This window comes from Megachile rotundata, chromosome 6, assembly GCF_050947335.1.
Source record: "Megachile rotundata isolate GNS110a chromosome 6, iyMegRotu1, whole genome shotgun sequence".
Taxonomy (NCBI): domain Eukaryota; kingdom Metazoa; phylum Arthropoda; class Insecta; order Hymenoptera; family Megachilidae; genus Megachile; species Megachile rotundata.
Window position 1 is genome coordinate 18622314 of NC_134988.1, and position 19285 is coordinate 18641598.

General features: G+C 41.7%; 2 protein-coding genes across 7 annotated transcripts in view; both read right to left on the bottom strand.

Moving 5' to 3' along the window:
- Position 1: 1 nt before the first annotated feature.
- Positions 2-13052, bottom strand: Fs(2)Ket (Importin subunit beta Fs(2)Ket). 3 transcript variants are annotated; one of them, XM_012287339.2, is made up of 6 exons: positions 12913-13052; positions 12288-12346; positions 12018-12200; positions 11584-11937; positions 9509-11520; positions 2-142 (listed from the first exon to the last, which is right to left on the bottom strand). In XM_012287339.2, coding segments are annotated over exons 1-6 (2670 nt in total). In that variant the 5' UTR covers positions 12974-13052; the 3' UTR covers positions 2-141. The 3 variants fall into 3 exon arrangements, with proteins under 3 accessions (XP_012142729.1, XP_012142728.1, XP_003704389.1); XM_012287338.2 differs by lacking the exon at positions 2-142 and adding an exon at positions 2450-8711; XM_003704341.3 differs by lacking the exon at positions 2-142 and having other exon boundaries at positions 9505-11520.
- The window catches only part of Hr38 (Hormone receptor-like in 38), a 39973-nt gene continuing 33600 nt past the window's right edge, over positions 12913-19285 (bottom strand). For all 4 annotated transcript variants that reach the window (XM_076532761.1, XM_076532762.1, XM_076532764.1 and 1 more), the window contains exon 8: positions 12913-18832. In XM_076532761.1, coding sequence (XP_076388876.1) covers positions 18576-18832 — 257 coding nt within the window. In that variant the 3' untranslated portion in view covers positions 12913-18575. The remainder of the gene's footprint in view (positions 18833-19285) is intronic.

Sequence of the window (19285 nt, forward strand, 5' to 3'; positions counted from 1 at the left end):
CGTTCCATCCTGTAGCGACGATCTTCTCTTTGGCCACCAATGACCGCGACGATGTCCTCGAACCACCCCGACCGAGCAGAGTGTATTTAGTATTTAGATCCGCGTTCCAGCAGTCTCCTTGTCGCACGAGATTTACCGAGTTCTGGTAAGACACCAATCCAAAACGATTCAATCAGTTAGAAGATTAATCGAGTCCAGTCACTTTATCGAATCTATCGCTCTCAACATTCTTCACAAAGCGTGCTATTTTTTTCGACAATCGATAGTCTTTACTCTTCTCTCTCGAGCTTGTTACGTGTCATCGTTAAAAGGAAGGAGCAAAACGGAAGAAAAATAGGTGAAAAGAGATCAATGATAATGGTCGGAGCAAGGAATCTAAACAAATAACGGTGTTATTCACTTGTTCGGAAACGTAAAAGCACACCGGGAAGTTACGGTCGTGTTAATCGCACGGAATAAAACGGAATTCGCGTAAATATACATATTACGTCGAAATAACGAATTAAGCGATCGATTATCGGATAACTTATCTCGCAACTTTCCTCGAGGAAAATAGCGAGGTTATTCGATCGTTCGGGAACTTAGGAGCGCACCAGGATACATTCGCGTTAATCGCGAAGAAAATGAAAAGGAGTCGTGTACGCACTCGCGGCCGCGTTTCGCGCGTGGAAAAGAGAATCGAGGAAATGCAGGCGAAACGAGTTTAGCGACGTGTGCCACGACCTGTGCCCTTCTAATTCAATTGGGTTAAGGGTACTTAGCGGAGATTAGGAACACTGCTGACACATGCTACCAGGCAGCGTGCGATTCAATTTTCGAACGCACTGCGTCAGGTATTTGCAAAATATCCAAGCACCCGTTATTTTTTTTAGTCGTTCCTCAATATTTTTCCAATCCTGTATTATTCGTTATAATCGCGGCGCAAACTTCTTTTGCTTTTTTCTTTATCGCATTTCCATGCGCATTAAATTAACCGGCCGTGTGTACTTTGAATTTAGTCAGATAAATTGCAAGAATCGAGAAGATGAAAATGTTTCGATATCGTTTTACCGGCGACCTCGGCATTTTTCTACGATATCGAAAATTACGGGAACTTCTTGGTATCGAGAGGTATACGGCTTCCGTTTTAAACCGGAGTAATCTAATTGATGAAGCAAAGGACCGTATAAGGAGACATATAGTATCGAGTTGTTCGTCAAATTTTCATCGTTCGTACCGATCTCCACGGCATAAAGCTTTTACTTCGATATTAAATCGCATCGAGAACTTTTGAAAAAATCCGATAATCGTCGGTGCTCGCGCGAGTTAAGGTCAAGACGCGTTTTTGCGACAGATTCATACGCGAACGTATCGTATCGTGAGTGACGGGTCAAGGTAAGCGATCATTGAACAGAACGAACAAACGATCGATCATTAGTAATAACGACGTCACTACGTGTACATAGATTTCAGTACTGAATTTATTCTGGGCAATTTCGTCGATGGAAACAAATGGTAGGAACGAAAACAGAAAGAAAGATTTTTTAAATGAAACGCGTACGTGTAGATCTACCGATCTAGTGTAAAGTATTTCTTTTTCTTCGCGCTTTAATGTCAGTCAATTAACCGTGTCGATACCGATTCAAACGATTCTAGTCTCGTATACATACATTGACAACGATACATGGTCAGCCACATTACTATCTAGAAGAACGAAAAATTTACAAAACTTTTCCAAGGTTAAGCGCAAACTGCAGATTAAGGAAATAATCAGCAGGGTAAAAAAGAAGCGAATCACGTATATTGTATACGACTTTTGGACTTCCATCGATCGAACACGCGTGTTTTGCTAATCAATTAATCATTCCACTTGTCTTGTTGTGATAAACAAACTTTTGACAATCCATTAATGTGACCGATTATACACGCACGTTTTGTATCTTTTTCGTTGAAACACAGACTTTGCAAATATCACGAGACTGCTCCAAACCGTAATGAAACGAAGATAATGTGTGTCTCGCGCTACGTTATTGTACCGCACCCTCTCTCAATTGATTAAAATTAGTTGTAATTAGTTATTCTTACGGATGAAATTCAGGCGAATAACGGCGTTTTTTCATCGATTGTTTTCTTCGTTTACTTACTCTATTACTTTTAATCTGTAATGTCATTCACCGATGACAACGCGTAACGCGATAGTTCTTCAATGTACTCTTCTACTTTACATTGTTAGCCTATTAACTTTGGCGTTCCTTTAGCTTACATAATTTTTGTCGCAAAAGAAAACGCGATATAGCAAAATAAATGAAAAATTTCAATCGAACAGATCGAAAGAGAAGAACTAAATTAAAGGAGGATAGTTTAGAGGTGAAATGTCTGACTCGAAATTTTGAAAAAATCGAGTTCTAGGAACGAAAAGAAAAGATCGGAGAGGGTGAGCAAATTACAGCGTGGCAAGGTCTAAACAGAATTTCATCCAACTTGTGTTCTCGTTTATTCGTTTTCTTTCTTTCTTTTTGCCCACGTTTATCGCCCAAATTCGTTCACACGCGTAAGTTATGTTCTTTTTCGGTTCGATCATCGGATCGGCAGCATTCGACACCACTCTTGCATTCTTCTCTATCTGTTCGCAAAGTCATCACAAAAAAACGTCCATCTCACGCGCTCATCTTTTTTTCCCTTTTCCGCTGACTCTATTACTATAATTACGCTCTTTAGTTTTTTTTTTTTTGTTAGTTTTTCTTAGTTTTTTTGTTCATCTTGCTTCCCCTTAATTTTCTAAATTAAATCACACGATTACGTGCACGGCAATGGCACGGCGCTCTCGACATTCGCGAGTCGAAAATCGGAACAAAAATATCGAAGATACGGATGGAACCGTGTCACACGAACGATAAAATAGGCATCTCACGGAACAATCGATCTTCACCCCTTTCTCTCCCTCCATTACCGTGCAACGTCTCTGACGCTTTGGAACAACAACAGCTCTTACGCGTTGGCCTCGTGTTTCGCGACTCGATCACGATTGAAAAAATATTATCGAAAATATTGTCTCGTACGTACAACGGCAACCGCGAATCTATCGAAGAACGGAGAATTCTGCCTTCGAACACCCTGTCAGCCCAGCTGAAGAGTCTTTAAGAAGAAAATTAATAATTATCATGTGCAATTTGAATTATTGTTCGGTTCGTGTAGCAATTGATTGGTTAAATCCTGTCTTTCTTTTCAGGTTGTTGATCAGAATTTCAAACAAGATGATCTCAGAGACAGGTTCTCCGATCTTTTTAACCGCGTCACGATACAAAATTTATATAACATCTTTTTTATTTTTTATTTTACTTATTTCCATCTTTTCTCTTTGTTTCTTTTTACAAATCGACGATTCGTCCCATCCCAAACGGTGACACGCCGCGATTCACGTCGAATCACGAGCCAACCCAATCTCTCCATCCCCCAACAATCAAATCTTTCACTCTCTCTCGCGTTTCTGCAATATCGCTTTCTTTCTTTTTTTCTCTCTATCACTCGCAACACCGATACAGGACACACCCGATCAGTTAAAGTTTACTTCACAGCGCACATCATCACTGATACAGCGTAATGCACACGCTTTTTTCCTTTCTTTCTTCTTTTTTTTTGTTCATTTTTTCTATTATTTTTCTTAATATACTTATCACTTAAATACGCTCTCACTTACGTTCCCTATTGAAGCATCGCACGCACTCTAGGAGTCTCGACGATGAAAAGGCTAACAACTAATAGTTCGATAAAAGATATTATCGTGTATGAGTTTGATTCAGGGAGCACGTGTCTATCGCGTCTCGATCTCTCGTTACAATTCACGTACGTATAATTTGTTTTCTGTGTGCGCGTTAGACTGGAACCTGTGTTCGTTCAAGAAATAGACGAACTTGAGGGAAGATGATTTCTGGATCACCGGAGTAAATCGATTTTACAGTTAACGCGTCGATTACCGCGTTACGACATCGATTACTAAAGACAAGATTAGTCGATCGTTTCGATCAGATACTTTGACGGTCGCGTGTTTCACGGCATCAATGGCTCTTGTAAGTTTACATCTCCTTTTATACCGAGAAAGAGATTATCGAGATCGATTTCGTTAGTCTATTTGCTGTATCGATCATCGTTTCATTCCCACGATAATCAACGCGTTAAGGCGACTTCGGTGAAGAGGGTATTAACCGCTCTCAAATGTTAAAGTCAGATCAAATGAAATCGTAATGACCAAACCCGTAATCTTTTGCATAGTTTTGCACTTATCGAAAAATGTATGTCAAGACGAGATTCGAGAACACCGAGAGAGACACGCTCCCTTTAGGGTAGAACATCGACCCCTCGCACACGAGAGTCTCTCCAAAAAATCACAGTCGCGTATATAATATAATTTGTTTCATTTGTATTCCTCATTTTCACTCCGTAACTCGTTACTTCGATCACGGCACGGCCGGCGTTTCATTTCCTAGTTTCCTACCCTTTGGGCTTACTCGCGTTAAAAAAAAAATCTCTTACTTCTCCACGACCGTTTCCTACCTTTTTCGCGTTTCGCTTCTCTTTCCTTTTGTTTGCTTCGTTCCTCTCTATTTAGGCTCTCTCTGTGGACCAGATAACGCGATTCGCAAACGATTAGTGTCGCCTCGAAAATACCAGATACGGACGATCAACGATCAAGAAAAATTGTTCATCCGTTTCCGAAACGCTTTGAATAATCGTGAGTGCATCGTTAGTACAATTTTCGATCGTTTGCGAATCAGAAGAACAGGCGAGCGATCGAGTTCTTTATCAAGACGCAAAAAGACGCGCACCCGCTGTCCTCTCCGTCGTGGTTCCTCTCTTACACTCTAATTTTCACTCTTTCGATCTGCTCGCTCTCTCTCTCTCTCTCTCTCTCTCTCACTCACTCTCCCTCTCTCTCTCACACACTTTTTCTCTTTCTCTCTCGTTCTCTCTACTCTCTCCGCTACGTGGAATGTAAAAGAAAAACAGGGTATTTTGCGCCTCGGCATTTTGCGTGTTTTCTTCTTTGGACTCGGAACAACAACTTTCGTTTCCTTTTATTTTCTCTTTTTATAAGACTCGTCAAAGCACGGACTTTGGTAGATCGATAACGTTCGACAAACGTTATCGTGGACTGTAAGACAAAGCTGCGTTTGTAAACGAGGTAAAATTTTGTCGCGATTGGAAGACACCGTGTTTCGTCTGCTGAAATTTCGTTCTGTCTTGGAAATCGAAAAGATAAAGCGATATACATGAAACGGTCTTGTAATCGTTAACGTTACGATCATTCTCGAAACTACAACAGATACAGGTGTTGACTTTCAACATTTCCGTATGTATAAATTTCTGTTTTATCGAGATTCATAAATTTAAGACAGAAATTGCGATAGCGAAAAGGTTAAAAAATCAAAGTGACTTATTATTTAAAGACTTGTTACCGCGCACTTTATAGTTAAAAAATAATTCAAATATTAATAATCACCGATCGACCCAATACTATAGAGAGAATTTATGCGCGTGTACTGCAAAGAGATCAAGGTTTAGGCTCCAGTCTACATAACGAGCGGCTCGAACCGAAACAACTTCCTTATCCCACCCTCCCACCAACCCTTCATTTTCTTTCTTGGTTAGTCATTTTTTTAAAAGCTAGATAAACTTTTCATCCTTATACGCTAAGTTTGGCAATATCGTTCGCAACAGTAAAAAAATTATATACGTATATATATATTTATTTGTATCCAGACGTGGAGCTGACACATCGGTTATCCTTCGATATGTAAAATTGTAAAAAAGATAATCAATTTAATAAAAAGTCTCTTAGTTTAATCGTGTCTCATCAATTCCCTATGTTTGTCCTTTTTTTCGTATGACTCTTCTTTCTTTTTTTTTTATACGCCAATGTTGTTCCTCGCTCTTTCTTTTCTTTTAATTTTTCCATTTTGATTTCGTCGAAACACGTTTGTCCCGTTTTTATCATGGTTTCCATCGAGAAAGAAACCATCGCTCATCACGTACCACCACCACCACCATCACGACCATCATTATCATCATCATCATCATCATCATCATCATCATAATCATCGTCATCAGCCGAGTGTTAATTTCGATTTTCGTAATAACATCTCTTTATATCGTGTCCGTATACGTAAAAGTTTCGCGTAAAAACGAGGCGTACTCGAGAAAAGTGTGTAAGTAAAGTTATTAATGAAAACGCTATAAAATATACAGTTCCGGCAATCGCGCGAAAGAACGGTGGTCTCGCACGTTAATATAGAGTGCTTTCCGCTGGCAAAAGTATTTGGAATGCAATGGCACTAACCACGGCCACGTTTTCGGTAACGTGACGTAACTATGTATTATATTATTAGAGGCGTCCAACCGACCGTCCGTCCGTCCGTCCGTCTGTCCGTTTAATCTTTTCTTTGAAATCTTACTAAATAACACGCCGTGAAGCCTCCAATAGAGGCTGAATAACAATCTATTAGGAATCTCATCCGCGAGGCCGGAATACTACGAGCAAAGGACAAAACTAAACTTATTTCTGCGTCGTTAACCCTTTGATTGCGCCCGAACGTTTCATCAAGGTAGAACAAAGCATGATAGTTGATCGTCAAAATGTAAATAGACTCGTAAGAAATCATAAGCATATCAACATCGATTAATTCGTAGCGCTTGATCGGTGCAATTTGCCAATTCATTAAAAAAGTAAGAATGCGTCGTATTTATAATCGACCGAACAGGATTAATACTTTCGGGTGACTACCGTTACGAACAGCTCAAAGGGTTACCCGATTCAGAGGTGTCCCTGATTTTTTATGTACGCTCGTTTCAGGATTCAAGAGGTCTAATCAGATAGTACAAAAGCAAAATCCTAAGTTGCCATAGTCTCCGCGAATCGAGACATTTGAAGTATATCCCAGCAATACACTAAACTGGGTTACACGTCAATTACCTTTGTTTCACGTAGTATCGGCCACGATTTACACGATCACTGTATTCAACAAACTCCGAAACATAGTACGAATGGAACGAGTAATACTGCTCGAATGGTTTACCTGATCTTCGACGAATGCCCTTCTATAACGAAGTCAGAAAGACCAGGAAGACGACTTCTTCGACAGTATGATACCTCGAATCGATTCAATATTTTCTCGAGGATATTGAAATTCGAAAAGGAAGAAACGAGAGATTAGAAAATGTCTGGGACAAAGAGTATACCAACACTGTCCCACGATATATGTAATTGGCAGTGCGAAAAAGCTCTCGTCTGATATTCTAAGATTCGTCGAAGATCTCTAATAAGCTCTTTTTAAGGATAACATACAGTGATCGTGTGCAATCATTTTAGTATCTACTAACGCGGGACTACAACCAACAAACGGAGTATATGTATATTTCAAGAGGGTGGGGCTAGTCACTCGATCGTATTCTTTTTCTTGTTTTTGCTTTATGCTCTTGTGTGTTTCTTCGCGAACGTTCAGACCGGACGAGGATTTCGGTACAACTCAATAACTTATGCCAGCAAAATATTAATTTTAATGAATTATCAACAGCAACAGACATTCACATACGAGGGGAAAATAACATACGCATCATCGTACTACAACGGATCGTTTGGATTCTCGCGCAACATGATTGGGGACCAGGGGTCACCAGTATTTCGAATCTTTCCGACCTTTTTGTTTCGTTTATTATTTTTTGTACAATCATTCAGTATTTCTCACGTTCTTTTCTCGTTCGCTCACTCCTCTCTCTCTCTCTCTCTCTTTCTTTCTTTCTCTCTTTCTATTACTCCATAAGCACTCACGCAACATTTCGCTGCATCGGATATCAATCAGCATTTCGACGATCATTTATTTCGCTCGTTAACTGCGAATCACGCCAACAATCATTCGATTCTCATCTAGCGAGCGACGATGATCGTTCAGCGAGGAATCGAAAAGATGTTACACGCTTCGTTGATAAGCTACAGTGGCAGGGGGAAAGCTAAAGCTTTACAACGAACGCGTGTAGTAAATGTACTTTCTGCGAGACGATGTACAGTCGTCCGTTCGATGGCGTTTTATTTCATATTATATACGACTATCACACACGCATACATATAGGAAATCATTCTCTCTATCAATTGCTTCCACATTCTTATCAACGTTACAGTCTCTCTTTCTCTCTCTCTCTCTCTCATTTAATTTCTCTATCACATTTTAATCTTCTTTCTCATTCATCTGTCTCTTTCTCGCTTTCTTTCTCACTGGCCACGATCACTGTCCATCGAAGTCGTCCTTTCCTCAGGTTCAACTTCTCAATCACGCGGGTAGAAGCCCCAGGCTTGTTAACAGGCATACTTGCATCACCGGAACATCATCTCGGCAGGCAGGCTTCGACCTTGGCTCATTCATCGGCAACAATCCACTTGCACTCCTCAGTTGTCGGCAGACATCCGGCAGACAGGTATTCTTTCAATTTTTTATTCTGCTTTTGTTTGTTTTGTTTTTGTTTGTTTGTCGGCCAATTGGGCTGCGTTTGACGTGCCGGTACTCGAATACCGTCGCCAGAGCAGGGACACGTGCAGACTCATCACCCCATCATCGTCATCGCTTTTGGAACTCACGCACATCCATCAACTCGCATCCGCACCATCCAATCTTGTTGTCTTTGCATTGTGTTCGATAGCTTTCTAGTCAAATTAAATTGCACGACAGTACAACCCGTGGGGTGATCTGTAAACAACAAAAGCGAGCCAAACATCAATAACCGTCGTTTACCGGATTTCTTACGAATTTTTAATTGTTCAATTTTCAATTTTTTTATGCGATTTCCGTGTTTACGCGTATCGTGGCTACAACAGGGGGAACGATAAGCGACAACAGCAACAGCAGCAGCAGCAGCAGCAGCAGCAGCAGCAACAGCAACAGCAGCAGCAACAACAACAATAACGACAACAACAACAAAACGAAACTGTATAGCATAGAATAGTCGTAGATCCTAAAATTAAGTTATGTCTTTTTCATAGAAAGAAGATACAGAAAAAAAAACCTCGGTGAAGGTACATTGTATATTCAGAAAGCAATTTCTGTAAGAATCTCATAAATGACAATTAAATTATAATATTCGTTCAGTTGTAAAGTTTTGCTCGACTATGATTCTCCGATCTTCGTTCAAGAAAAAGATTTATTCTCCAATTTCTAAAATCCATTTTGTGGAATACTGTTGGTCCTATACCACCACCACCCACCCACCCAAATCTGTTCTATCTCTTATTTGCATCTTTGTCCTAACTTTTGTAGCACTGAATATCGTTCGTCGAAAAGCAGATCTCCGTGAACGGATCAATTTGAACATAGCGAAAAATAGCATAAAATAGAATAGGGCGTTGCAAATAATAAGATGAAAGGATTCGACAAATAAACGATAAAGACGATACGGGCGGATCAATTGAATACACGCACCACACATCGTTCACACGAAAATTATAGAAAAAAAAAAATAGAGAAATAAGAAAGAAAATTTTACTCACCAACTGGACGTTGAGTTGGCAACGTTCTTAAGCTTTCGAATCTCTTTGGCTACCCAGCTGGCCAAGACTTTGGTCTTTTGAGTGCGCGATCGTCTCGCCTTGGTTAGCAATTCGGTGAGCGGTTCAGTCTCTACCACCGGTAGCAATTTAACTCCAAATACAGTTACCAAGTCACCGAGCAAGCCCACCGAAGCCGTTATGTTGCCTTCAGAATGTTCACGGTCCTGAGCTATCGACGTGATAAATTGAATGATGAAAGGTACATGAGGATCGACCAAAGCAATCGCAGCATCCGGACAAGAATTTGACATGTCGCCTCGTAATCCTTGCACGATGCCGGTATAAGCCTCTAAGACACCCTCTCGTAATTCGTTCAAATAATCGATCATGTCGTAATCGGTCCTGTCGACATTTGCCTGCGAGGCTTGTGCCAACGTTTGCAGCACCACGTCGAGGTATTTTTTAAATTCGGGACCGATACTAAGAGCGACATCTCCGAAAACCGAAAAAATCTGAGGCTTCACCGAACGATGAACCGTGTTGTTACTAAGATTTTCCAGTAACAGGGTCATAATCTCGTCGCAATAAGGTAACATCTTGCTTTTCAAGGCGCGGCAAATGTCGCCAGTCAAGCCCACAGCGGCGCAGCAAACCTGGTATTCTGCGTGATTCTTCAAACCGAGGCAAAGATACGGTTTAAACGCATCCATGTACTTGAGGAATCCTTCTCCAAGCACTTCGACCAAAGTCGAAACGGCCATGAGAGCATCCTCCTGTACACCTTCCTTACAGGAGTTCGAATTAAACATAGACAATAATGCCGTCATGATCACGTCGGATATCTGCGGCGCATCCTCCGGTGTAACCTTACGTAGTACAGATTGCAAAGTGGCGCACAGCAACGACTGCAGGTCATTGTATTGAGCACGATCCGTGTGAGTCTGGATGTGTGTTTCCATTTGCAGTACCTGCTGCAACCTCTCCAGGATCACCATCGTCGTCTTCTGTACGGTCACGTAACAATCTCGTGGGGAATTCTTCACCATCTCCATCAAAGCCTCGTATGCAGCTGACCGTAAATTCGCTTGACCTCCGTCCGGACGATCCGTCGTTTCCAACAGTCTTTGGATAATAAAATCGAAATACTGAGACATACAGTAAGTTTCCGGTTGCTGCCCGGGTTCGACAGTCTCCGCAGATTCGTAGCTGGCTTCCGCAAGCCCCGTAAACGCCCAACAAACGTTCGCCGCCACACGAGGCTCTGCCTTCAAACCGTTTATTAAGGCTTCTAGTAATGGCTTCAAGTACGTATCGTTGATCGCTGCTTCCGGAATAATCTCACAAATACGACCGAACGTCCAAGCAGCCGTATCCCTTACCGCGACGCTATTATCGTACATTAATTCGATTAACGTTGGCATCGCTTGTTCTATTAATGGCTTAATCGTGCCAGGATCTAATCCTCCGAGAATCGAACCGAAAGCCATTAAAGCAGCGTCTCGATGCCTCCAGTTTGGACTTTCGATATTTTCCTTAACAAAGGGAAGAACGTAAGGGAAAATCGCCTCTTCGCAACAAGAGGACAATAACATCAAACACACTCCTGCGGCTTTCGAAGGGTTCCAATCGTCTTCGTTGTCGAATTCTTCTTGCTTGGTGAGTTTTTTCATCAAAACAGGTACCAAATATTGCAAAGCTCCTTTTGCATAATGCCTTGATACTTTAACGGGAGGTCGACCTCCATCGGAAGCTTCCCCTTCTTCCATGGATAAATCTACCTCTTCTTCGGATACGTTCGACCAAAACTCAATTCCCTGAAGTGCAACTTCGTCGATATCTGATTTCATGGCTTCTAAAGTAATAGGAAAGAGTGCCGGAGCCATGTATGGCTCCATATACTGATAATACAAAGACATAATTTTCACCAAACACTGTAAAGCAGCTACTTTGACTTGCGTATTTACAGACTGTGTCGCTTCGCACACCACCTCCATGATGAAATTTCTCTCTGTCTGCGGATATAAAGAATCGAATTAAGACCAATGTACCGAATAGAATTTTTACATTATACCAACCTCTATCTCAAAATTTCCTTTGGTAAATTCCAAGGAATTGTAGAGTGCACTTGTAGCCGCAAGCCGTACGTGATGCGAAGTACTAGATCCCTTCATGCCATGAATAATAGCGGTGAGAATGTGGTTAGATTGAGGTATCAAAACATCGCTTTCTATTTCTTGGCAAATATAACCAATGGCTTCTAGAGTCGCCTCTTTCATTATTTCCGTACTGTTTGGATTAACAACATTGTTCACTAGTAACTGAATAATGTTGGTCCATTGGCCAACAGGTAATTCAGCAACTGCAACGTATGCGACACATTGTGCCGCAGAACTTGGCCTATTGTTTTCTGTTCCGAGTGCTCCAAAAATCTTTAAATTCAAAACACACCAAACTCGTACTACGCTCATCCAAAAATACAGACACGTATATAGACAAAAAGAAATCTTACATTTTTCTTAATAAACTCCCTACTCTCTGCTGGAATTTGAAGCCAGCGCTGCTGATATTGATATTTCAATTGACCATCTTTGGATGTAAGTTGATTTTTGAGTTGAAGACCGGCTGCCATACGGGCAACCGGGCTTGCAGCGGCAGTAACCAGCACGCCGCTGAGTCTTTGCATAAACTCATGCTAAAAAATATAAAATTTGCTGTAATCTTTTCAAGATACGATCCTCTGTTCAAAAGGAAACAGGGTCGTTAAGCTTAAATAACTTACAAGATTAGTTTGTGCTGCTTGCTCCAAGAAATTCTGAGCTGCCTCCAGCTCATTTTTCTCTGAAACGAAAAACGAAAACGAAAATGAGAGCGATTAATATGATAGATTTCTAAACGAATCGTTTCAACGATGACAAAAAGCAAGAATTGGTATTAACGTTTATAGGTTAGAAAAGCACGATGCACTCGTACGTGCCAACCGACAACGGGAACGTGCAATAGGAGTAACCGTCACATTCGGACAATACTTTTCCGGTGGTGAACAAAGCCCCTAGCAACAGCCAAACGGAGCAGAATACGACGTATTATCGTACAAACGAGAAATTCTGTTCAAATATTAACGTATTCGTGCCGAAAAGTTTAGGAGAAATCGATAAAAGCATCGGTCCACCACGATATCAATTGCTCCCAGAACATACCGGAAAGAATAGGTAAAGGACGCGCACGCGGTGGGACTTTACTTTTACAGACAATGTCACGAAAATCGTAGAAGAATATTCGGTAAGCGATATGTTTCGCGAAACAAGATCGGAAGCAAGGTCAAGGGGAACAAAGTAACCAATAAAAAAGAATTCGAATCCCACGATGTCGCCAATAACTCGAATTCGTTTAATCAAACGGCTCACCTGACGAGACGGTCCTTTCGAGAACCTGGATCAGTTGCACCGTCGTTGGGTCCATCTGCATGATTTCACCTTCTTTCGGCTATCGATTTATTCTTGTGAAACGTAATTTTTATGCCCAAATAGGAAATGTCTCCTTGTCGCGACCGGCGGACAGCCACATGTAGCCACCACCGAATCAACTAGCTCCAACGACGTACCCCCCTTCTACCCACTTCCTGCTAGTAGTCGATTTCTGCTTCCTTCCACAACGTGCAGCGCAGCAATATCCGCGCCCTTTACTACTCACGCGCCTACTACACAGAGATGAATCTCTTGATCGTTACACGGGGACAGTATATACCCCGGACGTACGACTCCTATCAATCGATCAGCCTTAAAACTTTTATTCCGAATCGCGTAAACGTTGCAAAACTACTGTCACGAGTGTCACGTTTCTCGAAGCGATCGTCGTGTCTCTCCGAGCGCGAACTATTTTCTCTGTGCGCTGTGCAAAACCTCTTCTGCGCATGTGTAGAAGGTTTCGTAAACGCCATCTATGACTGTCCCCAACGTTCTGACGCATGTGCACCAAACATAACCGTTATGCCGGTTAATTTTGAAATCGTGCTCACTTTGCAGCTGCACGCTGTCACGCGATTCACGTTCCTATGCTTTGTTTGCGCTCGTTACTGGCCACTTCGACTTAGCGATCACAAAAGGCGTTTCAAATTATAAAAAGAATGCATTTCCAGGAATGCAACGTTTAGACGAATCGAAAAGACTATTTATCACGTTGCAAAAAGTATATTTAAAAAACAAAAAAAAAATATATATATATATACAATAAGTGTATTTCGCTTTCGTAGTTTTTCTTTCTTCGCAGCTTTTGTCCTGAAAGGAATTATAAAACGAAACTGTTAATCGTAATATATTTTGCAATTCGAATAAAAGCATTCTTTGGATTTCAGGTTTCACGACTGGTATTAAACGCCAGGTGCGCTTTATGCAAAGTCGCAGGACCCTTGACAACCGTCGGATTCCCTTCAGACTATTGACGATCCTTCGAATACCTGCTTTTCGATTCACGAGCAACAACCGGGGATACGACAGTGATAAAAGACGTCGGTTATTTTAATAGATTTAATGAAACGATATACAGAATACATTTGCTTTCGTAATGCATCGCATCGCATCGTCCGCGTGCCTTACCATCTATATCACATGTCAATTTTTTTTTTATTTATAAAATATAATGGTCACAATGTGTTCTTTTTTTATATTTTATTACGTGATTCCTTTGAATTGCTTTCTCGTTCGCATATCGAAAGTATATTATTTCTTTCATTTATATTAATCATATTTATATATTTATAAGTATGTATATATAATAACAATATATTATTTTATTTTTATATATTATATATTAATCAAGCGAGAGGGAACTGTGTGAGGCTCGGCACAGAATTACAACGAATCAGGCCGCGGAAAGAAGGTTTCGTGAATGTGCGCGCGTGTAAAACACCTTAAATAGAATATTTTTACAAATTGTTAATAACAGTGTTAACGATGCTAAATATCGACGGTCGTAGGGGTGAAAAGGCCGGTGATGGGGAAACTTCCCTTGCAATTCCCTTTTATTGTCGTCGTGAACAAAATTGCAAGGAGAACACAGATTGACCCGATAAGATCATCGGCGAATTATCGATCGATTTCAACGATTCGCACCTCCTTTTCAATTGTACGGCCGTCAATACGTATCGACGATCGATCGACATTATTTTATTCGTCGTTCTTCCTTTCTTATATTTTCCGTATCTTGTTTCTTCCTTTTTTTTCTCTTTTGTATCCTTCGTTCAAACGCAAGCAATCATTGCGATTCATCGATATACATATCTTTCGAAAGAGGATTCGAGTATCCTTCGCGAGTTTATGAATTTACTTTCGATGCAACGACCATCACTTCCGGTATGTATTTTGTAATGGTGCAGCTAGTGTCTGTGACTGTATCCGCAGATATTCGTACGGTGAAGTACGGATCGATCGTTGTAGAAATGTCCGTACGAAAACGAGAATATACCCGTAGATACATATACATTTCGCTTTCTTTTCTCTTTAAATTGTATAGATTATTTTTTTTTTTCACGTGATTCTTTATTTCCTTGTTTTTTTATAAAATGTCGATCGTGAAAAAGAATGAAGAAATTTTATTCCGCTCGATCGTTGGACGGAAAGGGAACGAGTTTCGATTATCGAGCGACACCATGATTCCTGTGGAACATCGAAAACGCTAGGTCACAAAAGACGATCAAACCAAAAAAAAAAGATGAAAACAGCCGTTGATTGAACATTTATTGTTACATCGAGGGGAAAAAAATATTGTGGTACACCTAACGGAATTGGCCGTTGTTCGTTTACAGCGATTACGACAATTAATCGGTAACAACAATACCCGAACTCGTTCTTCTGCAAGATATTTCTACGTTCGAACGATCCGAGATTTCTTCTTTCCCGCCGGTAAAGGGGATTCATTTTTCTCGCGCTTTAACATATTCTTTTCGACGCATCGTCGTTTCCCTGTCGAATTTAACATGGTAACATCGTAAAAAATAATATAATATTGATCGGCGTTGAGTCCAGGAAAGATCCGACGAAATCGAAAGAGAAGTACGTCGATTACGAGTTAAACGTTACGCGTTTCCACTTTCACGAAGGGATTAGAAACTTCCTTTAATTTTCTTAATTATTAGGAACAAAAATAACCTCTCTCTGTCCCTCGGCGAGGTAAAAACTTAAGAACTCTCGAATTCATTGAGCGCTCGTTCATCGTAATTAGCCTAATAGCACCGTTCAATTCGACGAATTTCTTCAGCCTCTAAATCTCTTCTGGACTCGATTCGCTTCTGTCACGCGGAGGTAGCGACTTTGGTTTGCCGAATCTTCGTAAAATATTTAGACGAGCTCGGTAGAGAAACCATTATCGTTGATTAGAAGCTCGTCGTTATCGAGTCGAGCGTGAAACGAGTTCTAAATTTTGAAGCGATCGCTTCTCTCGCGGTATCGTATGATTTTCGTATGATTTTCGTCGAAAAGGAAACACTTTTCGATCGTGTCTTCTTTTCGCGTACGTTCGTACCTTGCTTTCTTGCCGGGCATTTTTATTTCGCGTCGTATCCATCCGCAAAGCTCTCGCGTTAACGAAAACTGCCGTTCACTGTCTTCAACTGTCTTTGATCAGGCAAATGAAATTTTCTTCGCGATCATTACTTTCGTCTTCGATAGCGAGTTATTATACGACTATCGATGATTCTTGCGAAACAAACGATATACGCGTTAAAATAAAATTAAATCGAAGATGCTCGATCTTCGAAAGGAACCATGATTGCACGGAGATCGAGAGTGGAAGGAAAAATCGTAATGTCCAATCTGGACGCGTTCCTTTACGAAATGTCGAACATTTGCGGATACACACGGTCGATTAAAGAGTAACGTATACACACGTAATTATTTTTTTATACCTATTGTGCACATATACATGTATTTTAACGTGTTTCTCGCGGGTGCAGGGAGGTAATTTCCCACGCGAAATGTGTCCTTCGTCGGTTAAGTGCATTAAAAGACAATGCTTCGTGATACTATCGAATATATTAAACGCTGCATCGGTTGGACCGGTTTACTGGGCTGTGTACTTCTTTCTTTTAACGTCGACAAATAACACAGAGAACAGAGAGCAGACATTTTCCGCCGAACGATAAGGACAAGCCTGCTGGAGATCGAACGACGAGCAACGATCGTTGATCGGTAAATTGGACGATCCTCTTCCATCGATTCGCTCTCCAGGCAACGTGGACGCAATCTTCCGAAGGTCGATCGAATTCCAGGACGACGTTCGTCATTCCAAAGATACGGTAGAGCGGCGAAGAGTGCACAACGTTGACGGAGAGCCTTACGCGTTTAGCGAACAATGGTAACGCAAGGTGGCGGCTGTGGTGGTAAGAAGGTAGCGGATGGTAACGGTAGTGGTAATGACAGGCGATCGGTAAACGCCATAGAATCGTAAACGCTAGCGGTAAGTAATACGTAACAATAAGTAGCAAGTAATAGTAGTATAAGTAGTAGTAATGATAGCGGCGCGGTATACGTATAAATAGGGACTTCCTACGTTAGTTTGATTAAAAATAAATGTCATAACGTAATAGGTAACTTTATGCCGGACCCGTCGCAAAGCCTCTGTTTACCGAATCAAGATACCGCGATGACACGCATGACCTCGATTCCCATTCAAATTCCTAGCACTGCGATCGATTTGGCTGTGTTCGGGTCCTACTTCAATCTTGTCTCCCTTAGCTGTCTAAAATCACATTAACGCAAAGATAGCGGTTCATTTGGGCGGGTACGGTCCCGACCGTGCGTGACGCGGAAGACACTCGTACGTTTTACGACGATGCTAAATTAGGGCGAGGATACAGCACCGATCAACTCTTTCTAGTACAGGAAACGAAGGATTTTTTTCGAAAGAACATACACGTTGTTTAGCATCATCGCGCCGACGTTCGAGCATGATCACGATCACGAGTTTTTCCTCTTTTTTAAAATCGTCAACACGGAAGAGCGAAATTCACGATGGGAAAGGGAGGGAATTTATCAGCGACGTTAAGTCACGACGTCTACGTGCGCTCTTCCGTCGTTGCTTTGATATGTTGTAAACCGTCATCGCGTTTCTTCCTTCTCTCCAACGGATAAGTAAGTACATTCGTTCGCGGTAAGAAGGGAATCCTCTTGCTTGGCGGATCGTCGATTACGCTTAGCACCAGCGATGAAATAAACGTAGTGTTCGTTGACGCGATGATTTATATAAAGTAGGTAGAAAAGTGATAAAAATTCATGTACCTGTGTATTTACGTGTGTGTACGTGCATGTATGTGTGTGTGTGTATGTGTGTGTGTGTGTGCGCGCGCGTGTAAATGACAATGTATTCGCACGATGTCTCGTTTGTGCACGTTTGCGAAAAATAGTTCGATACTTAGCGACCACTCCGCGGTAGGTAAGTTTCATCTATTTCTAAAACGATGGATAGAATCTATCGTTCGTTTCGTCGATGTTTCCCGCGTGATTGATGATCCGTCAAGAAAACGTGATTCGCCTTCGTCTGTACTTTCGATAGCAAGAATAATCGTTACATTGTACAGTGTTAAAATAGTAATAGCGGTAATAATAGTAGTAACAATAGTAACAGTTGTCGCGTCGGGCAGACGCGTCCGCCTTCGGACACATCGTCGAATCACGCGGCCGACCATCCACGCTTCTCTCGAATCGCGTACACTCGCAACAGGGAACCTTTGTCTTAAATTTAATCCTGCACAACGTTCGATCACACGCACACCCGTTCCACGGAGACACTCGAAACTCGTCAGCGTCGAGACTCAGCCTCGAGAACATCGTCTTTGTTCGATCGTCTCGAAGCTAACTGTCGTTCGCGTAACGATAATTCACGCTCGTCGACACACTCGCGAAGATCATGCAAGGATACACGCAACAAGATAGCGAGAGCTACATACGTATACGTACAGAACTAAAGAAGAAAACTTAATCGAATAGTAACGCAACCGCGCATCGGTCTCGAGCGCGATCACGATGAATTGTTCAACGCGAGATTAGCCTTAGGCTCGGTTGGTTCGAAGGTGATTTTAAAAGGGTAGGCTACCGACGAACATCGTCTCGATCAACGGCGGAGCTGGCACCAAATCCTCCAGTTTCAGGTAAAAGATACGCTGGAGTCCTTGCACCGACAGACTCCTCAGTTCCGGTAGTTTACCTAACAGGCGGGACAGGTAATGAGCTTTTCTCTGAGCCTCGGCATTGTAGGTGACGTGATCGCGAAGAGACGAGATTATTTTCATCTGCAGCTGCTCCATGCGATGCGGTTCCTTCAGGCCGTACCTTTCTGTAATGCCAAGCAGAAAAACACACGCGTTTCCGTCAGTCAACCATCAATCCACGGTGCGATTTTTCGATCTCGAGAGCCACTCGAGCGTCATCGTTCGTCACACGAATTACGTTTCCAGATTTCTTTTCGACTCGATCGTGGGCTCGATCGTGCAATCGAATTCATAGGGCGTCGTGACGGGGAAGAAGGGACACGCGCATGCAACGCGCGAACAGGATCGTGTACGAGTATCGCGTGCGACGCACGATCCAACTTCCTTTCGTCGTCGTATCAATAATCGACTAGTTGATTAATCATTCATTTCGCAGACGGCCACGCGTAATGAAGAATCGTCAAACGGAAAAAAGGGAAAATCATTAAATTATATACTTAGTTAGATCGCGGAATATTAAATGGTTCTTCGTGATCCGATCGCACAAAAATATATCATTTCGAAGCTCGAAATCCGAC